Source organism: Tursiops truncatus, chromosome 3 (assembly GCF_011762595.2).
Source record: "Tursiops truncatus isolate mTurTru1 chromosome 3, mTurTru1.mat.Y, whole genome shotgun sequence".
Classification (NCBI taxonomy): domain Eukaryota; kingdom Metazoa; phylum Chordata; class Mammalia; order Artiodactyla; family Delphinidae; genus Tursiops; species Tursiops truncatus.
This window is the reverse complement of record NC_047036.1, coordinates 158,963,515-158,973,880: the sequence shown is the minus strand read 5'-3', so window position 1 is coordinate 158,973,880 and position 10,366 is coordinate 158,963,515. Positions and strand designations below refer to the sequence as shown.

Genomic DNA, 10,366 nt, shown 5'->3' with positions numbered 1-10,366 from the left:
TGAGGTTCTTACAGCAGCCCCCGGAAGGATAGGGACCCACCGTTACACTCCCAGCCTCCTCCCTGGGGTCCCAACCTTAGGTTTCGGCATATCTAAACTGCTCCCACACTAGCCGCTTGATATCTTTAAGCTGACAGCATCTTTGAAACACTTCCCTTGGCTCCCCAGTATCCCAAGGATCCAGTCCCGCCTCCTCGGTCCCAAATTCTGGGCCCCTCCGGTCTCCTTCGTCTACCATTTATCCTGACCCGTCCAATCCCTCCTCCCTTTGGACTCTCCCAGACCCTGCCACCTTCTCTAAGAAGCCTTCCTCGACTGCGTTCTTCCCAAGGCAAAGTCCAGTGCCTCCTCTGGGCTCCACAGTCCTCACAATCATCCTCCCAGCCCTGACTCCACTGTGTCCAGACTGCCTGGGTACGAATCAAGCCACCGCCCCCCCACCACGACCACCAGCCTGACAGCCTGGAGAGAACAAGAACTTATTAAGGAAGTACTCAATAAGTTACTAAGTGGAAGCTACTAAGTATTATTACACCAACATCACAGCAGAGGAGAAATAAGCATCTCATTTTAAGGATGGATCCTCTTTATTTTTTTGGCCGCGCAGCATGCAGGATCCCAATTCCCCAACCAGGGATGGAACCCGCGCCCCCTGCAGTGGAAACCTGGAGTCATAACCACTGTACTGCCAGGGAAGTCCCATTTTATTGGAACCAAATGAACCTCAGAGGGCTAAGATCTTGCTCAAGGTCACAGAGCCCATCCCCAAGGGGCAGGTGGAGGATTCAAACCCCTCCCACCTCTCCACAAGCCTTCCTAGAACTGTGAGAATTGACATTTTATAAGACAAGTGAAAATTTGAACATTTATTAGATTTTTAATGACATGAAGGAATTGTTGGCCTTTTTTTTTAGCTTTGAAAAGCTTTGTGAATATGTATTAAAGGGCCATTATCTTAGAGAAGTGAGTTCTGAAATATTTACAGAAGAAATAACCTGCTGCCCGAGATTTGCACCTCAGGAGAGGGCAGGATAGGTTGTGGGTAGAGCTGTGTACCGGGTTACAAGGGCGTTCACTGTACCATTCTGTGGACTGATGCACATGTTCGAAATTCTTCCTAATTCAAAAGCGTAAAAAGGCACTTGGCAAGGTCTGACTTCCCACTCCCTCTTCCAGTCCAATCCCACAATTCTTCCCCTGGGCCAACCCCGAAATCTGAGAATTCATGTCCGTCCGAGTCCCAGTCGTCAGCGAGGAAAAATGCTTTAATGGGGGGGGGGGGGTCCAGCGGGCAGCGTCGCACTGCTCAGTGGCTCAATGATTTTCGACCCTTGTGCATGCGGCGAAGAATGACCTGGACGCCGCTTGGCTTGCTCAAGCGCCGGATCCAACCATGCTTGTTTTTGCGCTTGATGTTGCTCGGCTGATACTCGTTCCCGCGCGCCTTGCCCCGGGTCTGCTGCACGGCGGGGAGTCCCCAGGCGTCGGGGAGCCCCAGCCAGGCCCGGGGCTGGAGCCACCTGCCGGGGAAGATTAGAGGGGGCGCTGTGTGACTTCTGACCTCTCCGAGCTTGGGTTTCCCGATCAATGCCAGAGGGAGCCTGGCAGCATAAAGGCGCTCGAGGAGTTCTCAAGGCATTGGAAGGTCATGTGGTTGGTAAACAGCTGGGGCCAGTCCCCGACGCCACCCTTACTCCCAGATTTGGGAAGGGGTCCCCCTGAGGACTCACCTGCCACCCAAAAGCGCCGCTGACCTACTGACTGGCCCCAACAGGCGCCCCACCGATCTGGTCGAGAAAGCCATGTCCGCCGCCGGCACGCCGTCCGGTGGCAACTATTTCAAAGCCCATAGGTTCCGTAGCTGCGGGACGAGGACTTCTGGGAAATGTAGTTTCTTCTAGGCGGAGTCCTCATTGCCGCGGGAGTTGTAGTTCTACGTAGGCGCACCGCATCTTAGGCGTGAGCGTCAGGGCCCACAGGAGAGTGTAGTTCTTCTTGTGGACCAGCAGGTGACAAGCGAACGGCGCCTCCTCCGCATGCGCGTGCGTACAAGCCATTATGTCCCTGGGTCTGCTGGGAGTTGTAGTTCCTTCTCCTGTAGCTCTACAGAGGGTACGCTGGAGTGACGGTGGCGCAGCTGGTGGCAGCCTCAGGAAACGGCTGGTTGAATTTCCCACCCCCATTGGGAGCCAGGCAGACGGCACACGGCTGGCAGCTTTCCCTTAGCCCCAGCCAAGTCTCCGCCCCTTGGCGGGGAGCCCAGAAGTCTGAGTTGGTGTTGGCTGGATGTCCTTGGGGTGGTCATTCAGTTTCTCAATCTGCAGAACTCAACGGTTGCAGGCTTGCCCTTGGCGGTGCCCCCATTCAGGCCCTATTTTTCTAATACTCATATCTGAGCCCTTTCCCTCTTACACACCCTCTACGGCTCCCCATTGCCCCAGGGAAAATATCTGGCAGGCATTTGAAGCCCGCTCTCGCCATACACACACACCCTAAATTTCAGCTACAACCTCCTCTGCCTGGTGCTCCCCTAGTCATCTTTTTAAAATCCTCCTCAGATACTCTCCTTTCCCCCAATCCTATCCCTCCCTCTGGCCCAACACTGCCCCCACACAGCTCTCCCCAGACTCTCCCTGAAGCCCAGGGCGCACTCAAGGGCCAGGCTTGCAGCTGAGTCCCTGCAGGCACCCCAGTATCTCCCAGCCTGGGGAGGGGGAGGGGAGTTTTTTCTGCATTAATAAACTGTAGTCTCCCAGGAGCACCTGAGTAGGCAAGAGTGGGTGGCTGGACCTAACCCAGCTCTGGCAGCAAATTCCAGGGGATAGGAGTGGGGAAGGGATGATTAACCCCTTGTCCTCTGAAGCCCATCCTACCTGCGCCATCATTTAGCAAACCACTACAATACTACAGCAGTACAATAATAATGCCAATAATGTATGGAGCACTTTCCCTGCTGAGCAAACTCATGAGGGAATTAATTCCATAGAGAAATAAATGGAGTCTCAGGGAAAGGACTTGCCCAAGGTCACATATCAGCAAAGGGTAGAGGCTGGATTTGAACTGTGGGCTTTCTGGCTCCAGCTGGGACCAGGGTCACCAGTTAAATTGGCCTATTTGTGAAACTCCAATTCCTTAATTACCGATAGCTCCAAGATATCTGTTTAATGGTTTAACGAATAACAATTTGCAGAACTTGGAATCACACAGCCGTGGTTCCAAGTCCCATCTCTGCCCCCCAGCTTGCCTTGTGACCTTGTGCCATTTATGAGCCTCAGTTTCCCCACCTGAAATTGCAAAGATCTGGGAGACTGTAGAACGGAAAGGTCAGCACACAGAGAGGGGCATGGGGGCTCCGTTTGGAGGGGACAGGGCAGTTCGGAGGCAGAGGCTAGCCGAGGAGATCCTCTTTGTGGCGAGGAGGGGCCCGGAAGACCTCAGGATGCGACCCCTTCTTGGCGGTTAACCAGGCCCAATCCCTCCCTCCACCTCCGTAAACCTTGAGGGAGGCGGGGTCGTTGCCCCAAGAGCCCGCCCTCATCCCGGAGTTGCCGCCTCTGATTGGCAGTCTAACTAGGCCAGGTCATTATGCAGCTGCTATTGGCCAAGGCTCCAGTCAGTCGGTGCACGGTCCCGCCCCCCCCCCCGGGGGAGACACTTAAAGGGCCGTCTCGCTAGGCGGTAGCGGGATGTCCCCGCACTGACCGCCCTGGGCCCGCGCCCGCCCGCGTAAACGCGCCCGGCCCGACCCCGCGCCACCATGTAAACGGCGCCCGCAGGCGGACGCCGGCTTCTCCGCCCGGGACCCCTTTGCCCTGCCCCGGGCCCCAGGGCCCTCGATGAGGTGAGCAGGGACCGGGCCGTGGGAAGGGGACACTGAGGCCCCTGGGTCTTTCACTTTGGATGGGGGGTGTCCACAAAGCCCTTAGGAAGCCGCGGAGCCCCAGTGGCCTCGACCCCCGCCGCAGGGTTGACAGGCACCCAGGAGGCGGGGGCCTGGCTCTGTGGAGGGGGTCTGGCGTGGCGCATCTGCGCCCCCTTTGGCAATCCCGGGTTGGAACCCCGCCGGAGGTGGGGGGCGCGGCCTGCTTCCCCTTCCTCAGCAAGTACGGGCCACTGCAGGACGGGTGTTCGACGTTCATTATCCCCGCGGAGCCCAGGATGGGGACGGGGAGGGGTTGGTCCCATCACCAGGGCCTGAACAATGGGGGTGCGCTGCGCGGGTATCCCCCTCGAGTTATGTAACTGCCTGCAGTTGCCATGGACACGGAGTGAGGGCCGTGGAGCCCTCATGGAGCGGGATGGAGGCCTGGAGGCCCCCAGCCAGGGCTTTACCTTCTCCAACCTCATCTCCACCACTGGGGGCTGTGTGCCAGATTCCCCAGAACCCAAGGTACTGAACAGTGGGGACAGAGCATCTTCTTCCCAGAGTGTCTGAGCCTCAGCTTGTAGGTCTGTGAAACAGACCCATTGCACTCGTGGTCTTGGGGAGTTGGGCAAGGGCTTCTGGAGCTCAGTCCTGAAACCCCTCTCCCAGGGTCTCACCTTTCAGAAGCCAGGTTTAGAGGCCTGGGATGGGGGCTCTTTGGGATCTGCGCATTTTTAGATGCCTTTGGAGCCCTCAGGGTATGCTGGTTTAGTGAAAGTGAATTAAGGAAACAGTGCATGAATGAATGGACGAATGAATGAGTGGGTTTAGGAAGGCATTACTGCTATAAACCTGAGCTGGAGGGTCCTCAAGGATGGGCCACATCTGCCACAACGTTCCCTCCTCTGGGAAGCCACCCCCAGTGAATGCCTCTTGGTGTCAGCCACGACCTTCTCTCTAGGATAGACTAGGCTGGCCCAGAAGGGTGGCCGAACGCCACACAGGCACTGACCAGACAAAACATCTCAGTGCGTGGCTGGTTCTGGCCACCCCCAAACTGGAGCCTAGATGGGGCCTCGCAGTGCAACTCACCTGACCCAGGTGTGGGGAGTGGGTGCTATGGGAGTGGAAGGCTCCCTGTTTAGATGGCCTCTGACCTGGCTGTCACAACCCCACTCACAGGACACACCATGCTGACCGGGGTGACCGATGGGATCTTTTGCTGCCTGCTGGGCGCGCCACCCAATGCTGTGGGGCCTCTGGAGAGTGTGGAGTCCAGTGATGGCTACACCTTTGTGGAGGTCAAGCCTGGCCGCGTGCTGCGGGTGAAGCATGCTGGACCTGCTCCGCTCCCCACCCCACCTCCACCACTGTCAGACGCCGCCCAGGGGGACCAATCTGGCTTGGTCCACTGCCAGCGCAGAATCACCGTGTACCGCAATGGGCGGTTACTGGTGGAGAACCTGGGCCGGGCACCACGAGCTGACCTCCTGCACGGGCAGAACGGCTCTGGGGAGCCACCAGCCGCCCTCGAGGTAGAGCTGGCTGACCCAGCGGGCAGCGATACCCGCTCGGGCCCAGGCAGTGCTGGGAGTGGCAGTGGTGGACGACGGCGGCGAGCCCGACGCCCCAAGCGGACCATCCACATTGACTGTGAGAAGCGCATCACCAGCTGCAAGGGCGCCCAGGCCGATGTGGTGCTCTTTTTCATCCACGGTGTCGGCGGTTCCCTGGCCATCTGGAAGGAACAGCTGGACTTCTTTGTGCGCCTGGGCTACGAGGTGGTGGCGCCCGACCTGGCCGGCCACGGGGCCAGCTCAGCGCCCCAGGTGGCCGCCGCCTACACCTTCTATGCACTGGCAGAGGACATGCGTGCCATCTTCAAGCGCTATGCCAAGAAGCGAAACGTGCTCATTGGGCATTCTTACGGGTGAGCCAACACTGGGGTGGGGATGAGGGTGAAGGGTGGATACTGGCAGGAACTGGACTCCCACTCACAAAATACTTCTTGAAAGATTTCCCTTCTTGAAAAATCCCGCTAACATCTGCAACAAAACAGGGATTCCTGCCACCAATGCTATTGTTTCACAATTTTTTAAAGCAGTATCTCAATCCCTGAACTATTGACATTTTGGGTCAGGTAATTCTTTTCTGTGAGGGGCTTTCTTGTGCACTGTAGGATGTTTAGCAGCGTCCCTGACCTCTGCCGATTAGATGCCACTAGCACAATGGTCTAGTGATGATCATGACAATCAAAAATGCCTTCAGATAGTACCAAGGGTCCTCTGGTAGGCAGAATCACCCCTAGCTGAGAACCATTGTCTTCAACTAAGTTCAAAAATTGGTTGCTCTGGAGACCCCAAGGGCTCCAAGGAAAGACTAATTGGAATCCCATAATTTTTGTTTACAAGGGCACAGGTTGCTATAATTCATTCTTCCTTAAAGGGGTGACAGATAATACCACCTAGCATTTAGATGAGAGCCCACGCCATGGAAGGCTCTGGGCCTGGGTGCCCGATCACTGCCAAGTGGTACCATTCTGTCCTTTACCCAGGAGGAAAGGCAGGATCTGATCAGCCAGCCAGGTTGAGAACCACTGTTTTAGCAGTTGTAGCCCATGCAACTAGACAAGAAAAGGAAATGTTACATAAGTTTCCAAAAGAAAGGAAGCCAGACTGGGAAATAGCATAGCTCCTATTTGCTTATATGGAAACATACCTCAAAGTGGATGCTTATGCTGAATGATTCCTCCAATTAAATGAGCACCCACCTGTGGAAATTCCTGTGACCCCATAACAATGCTGTGAGGTCCGCACAGTTACTATGTCACAAATGTGGAGATGGTAGCTCAGAGAGGTTAAGCAATTTGCCCAAGGGCACACAGTGAGTCACTGGGACAGTCAAGTCCACCTGACTCCTGCTTGTATCTTGTCCCTCTTTTCAGCAAGGTTGGCAAACTTTTTCTTAAAGAGCCAAATAGTAAATATTTTAGGTTTGCAGGCCATAATGGTTGATCTCTGTTGAAACTTCACATGTCTACTGTTGTAGAAAGAAAGCAGACATAATTGTAAACAAATGGGCATGGTTTTATTCTAATAAATCTTTATTTATAAAATATTTTACACGTTTACAAGATTGTAAACTTAAGTTTACAAAAACAAGCAGCTAGCCCACAGGCCATAGTTTGCAAAACAAACTCTGCTTTAGGGGGAATGAGGAGAGGTACCTGCACCCTTCCACCTTGCATAAGGCAGGCAGATGTGTCACACCCAGGGGCCAATGAGAGAAGATCCTTAAAGGGAAGGGATACGCTGGAAACAGGGACGTTCTCTGAGAAGCCAAAGGGTTGGTTTAATCAAATAGCTTTCCTAACACTTGGCAATAAGTAATTCTTACTCCTTTGGGGGTTATGATGACTTTGAGGATCTGATAAAAGTTGTGTATTTGGATCCTTTCTCCAAAAGAAAAAAAATCCACCCTCAACACACACACACACACACACACACACAGTCTCTCAATTTCAGGGCATTCAAGATGCCCCACCCATCCCTCACCCCCATTTGGTGCCCATGAACCCCAGGGGAAGAATCTTGGCCTTCAAGTATATGCCTCTGGGTGAGGGGAGGGCATTAACCCCTTCACTGCTTGTATCCTGCTGACCACTGCCCTTCAACCCTCCCCACCATCCATCCATGGGGCAGTGTCTCCTTCTGCACGTTCCTGGCTCATGAGTACCCAGATCTGGTGCACAAGATGATCATGATCAACGGCGGGGGCCCTACGGCACTGGAGCCCAGCTTCTGCTCCATCTTCAACATGCCCACGTGCGTCCTGCACTGCCTGTCACCCTGTCTGGCTTGGAGCTTCCTCAAGTGAGTGACCTGGCCCTGCCCTGGCATCTCCCCAGGGTGGATGGGAGGGGAAGCTATATGGCTGGGGCTGGCATGGGGGCACCCCTGGTGGCTGAGCTGTCATGAGGGCTCCAACAGTGCCTCCCCATCCCCAGGGCTGGCTTCGCCCGCCAAGGGGCCAAAGAGAAGCAGCTGCTGAAGGAGGGCAATGCGTTCAATGTGTCTTCCTTTGTGCTTCGGGCCATGATGAGTGGCCAGTACTGGCCCGAGGGCGATGAGGTCTACCATGCCGAGCTCACGGTGCCCGTCCTGCTCGTCCATGGCATGCACGACAAGTTTGTGCCGGTGGAGGAAGACCAGCGCATGGCTGAGGTATGGCCACCACACCCTTCAGATCCCCCTTGCACAGTCCAGGGGGACTCTGCCTTGTGCTCCAGCCCCAGGGACGTCAGAGCTTAGATGGAGAGTCAAAGGTGGAATCCAGAAAGTGGGGCTGCCTTGAACAGGTGGTAGGTTTATGTGCTGTCCCCACTGCACATTAAAAGTCAGTCTTCATGGGATTTCCCTGGCGGTCCAGTGGTTAGGGCTCCATGCTTCCACTGCAGGGGGCACAGGTTTGATCTATGGTGAGCGAACTAGGATCCCACATGCCAGGCAGCATGGCAAAAAAAAAAAAAAAAAAAAAAAGGCACTCTTCACAGTTGGGATTTGTGATGGGCTACATAATTCTTCAAGGGTGAGCTGGGGATCTTTAGATCAGATTCCCCAGAAAGGGTCTTGAGATCCTTAGGGCTAAGAATAGCTCTGGGCCAGTGGTTCTTAACCAGGGATGATTCTGCCCCACAGGGGACACTTGGAAATGTCTGCAGACTTTTCTGGTTGTCATAACTGTAGGGGAGGGAGGTGCTCTGGCATCTGGTAGGTGGAGGCCAAGGATGTTGCCCAGTAACCTACAATGAGCAGGACATCCCCACCGCAGAAAATGATCCCGCGCCAAGTGTCTGTCATGTGGAGGTTGAGAAACCCTACCTTAGCATGAGAGACTCTCCATCTGTCAGTGATTTCTCACCGAGGTGACTTTGCCCCCAAGAGACATTTGGCAACGTCTGGAGAGATTTTTTTTTTTAATTTATTTATATTTTTTATTTTTGGCTGCGTTGGGTCTTCGTTGCAGTGCGCAGGCTTCTCATCGTGGTGGCTTCTCGTTGCGGAGCATAGGCTCTAGGCAGGTGGGCTTCAGTAGTTGTGGCTCCAGGGCTCTACACCGCAAGCTCAGTAGTTGCGGCTCGCGGGCTCTAGAGCACAGGCTCAGTAGTTGGGGCGCACTGGCTTAGTTGCTCTACGGCATGTGGGATCTTCCCGGATCAGGGCTCGAGCCTGTATCCCCTGCATTGGCACGCAGATTCTTAACCACTGCGTCATCAGGGAAGTCCCTGGAGAGATTTTAAATTGTCACACTGTGGCGGGGGAGTGGGATGCTATCACTGGCATCTAGTGGATCGAAGCCAGGGATGCTGCTCGACATCCTACAGTGCACGGAACAGTCCCCATCCCAGAGAATGATCCCACCCCAAATGGCATTAGTGCCCGGGTTGAGAAATCCTGCTCTGGACATATTGTAGGCACTTAATAAACGGCGAATGAATGAATATCCAGTTGGGCTCCAGCAGGGTGACAGGCCATCTTCCAGATCCCCCTTGGGTGGAAGTGGAGGAATATAGGGTAGATTGCAAGAAGGACTTCCTGATGCTGGAGGCCATGCATAGATTGGGGGGGGGCGGGGGGAGTCCCAGGGCAGCCTGGCCCCGAGCTCCGTCGGCCTGTCTCTGCCTGCCCTGAGCCCGCGTCCTCCACAGATCCTGCTCCTGGCCTTCCTGAAGCTCATCGATGAAGGCAGCCACATGGTGATGCTGGAGTGTCCGGAAACGGTCAACACGCTGCTCCACGAATTCCTGCTCTGGGAGCCCGAGCCCTCGCCCAAGGCCCTGCCCGAGCCCCTGCCCACGCCCCCAGAGGAAAAGAAGTAGCCGCTGAGCTGGCAGGGTAGCGCTTAGTGAGCCGAGGAGCCTGAGGAGGGGCCCGGAGCCGGAGTTGGGTCTGCCGCCCGCGAGGACCACCTGGGCGGGCCGTTCGCTCCAGTGGGCGGGGTCAGGTCAGAGAGACGCCCCCCAGGCCGGCTGGGCAGGACGTGGCGTTCGTGGGAGCCAGGTGGACACACCGCTCTCTGCTAGTCCTGCGGGACCCATCGGTTTTTCGGGGCCATAGCCGGGACCCCCGTGGAGGATGACCTTGTACAGAAGCCCCCTACCCCAAAACGCCAGGGCCGAGGCAGGCCACCACCCCGCTCTCTGTCTTCCGTGTTCGCCGTGCTTGATCCTGGGACCCACGAGCCCCGCAGGGACCTTCGAGACCCCGCCCCAATGCCCGAGACCCCTTACCACCCCCCATTCCTCGGCGCTGGGAGCTATTGTGGCCCAAGGAGGGAGGGTTTGGGAGGGGCTGGCACCACCGAACCCGCACATCTCAACTTGTAACTCAATAAAAAGTGACAATCTGAGCCTCCAGGCCTGTGTTGGGTGACCGAAGCGCGGGGCCGCCCTGAGCCTCAGTTTCCCCAAGTGCAGACTGAACTGAGTCGAGTGCCTCCCCT

At 55.7% G+C, this 10,366-nt stretch overlaps 2 protein-coding genes across 3 annotated transcripts; one reads left to right on the top strand and one right to left on the bottom strand.

Moving 5' to 3' along the window:
* Nucleotides 1-851: 851 nt before the first annotated feature.
* MRPL34 (mitochondrial ribosomal protein L34) lies at nt 852-1,895 on the bottom strand. Its single transcript, XM_033853880.2, has 2 exons — nt 1,731-1,895; nt 852-1,520 (listed from the first exon to the last, which is right to left on the bottom strand). Exons 1-2 carry the CDS (start codon nt 1,802-1,804, stop codon nt 1,307-1,309), a joined length of 288 nt encoding a protein of 95 aa, XP_033709771.1. The 5' UTR covers nt 1,805-1,895; the 3' UTR covers nt 852-1,306.
* Nucleotides 1,896-3,635: 1,740 nt separating this feature from the next.
* ABHD8 (abhydrolase domain containing 8) lies at nt 3,636-10,252 on the top strand. 2 transcript variants are annotated; one of them, XM_073803033.1, is made up of 6 exons: nt 3,636-3,841; nt 4,253-4,390; nt 5,048-5,795; nt 7,567-7,737; nt 7,872-8,088; nt 9,573-10,252. In XM_073803033.1, the coding sequence occupies exons 3-6, from the start codon at nt 5,056-5,058 to the stop codon at nt 9,741-9,743; spliced, it is 1,299 nt and encodes a 432-aa protein (XP_073659134.1). In that variant the 5' UTR covers nt 3,636-3,841; nt 4,253-4,390; nt 5,048-5,055; the 3' UTR covers nt 9,744-10,252. The 2 variants fall into 2 exon arrangements, with proteins under 2 accessions (XP_073659134.1, XP_033709769.1); XM_033853878.2 differs by lacking the exon at nt 4,253-4,390 and having other exon boundaries at nt 9,573-10,248.
* The last annotated feature ends 114 nt before the right edge of the window (nt 10,253-10,366 follow it).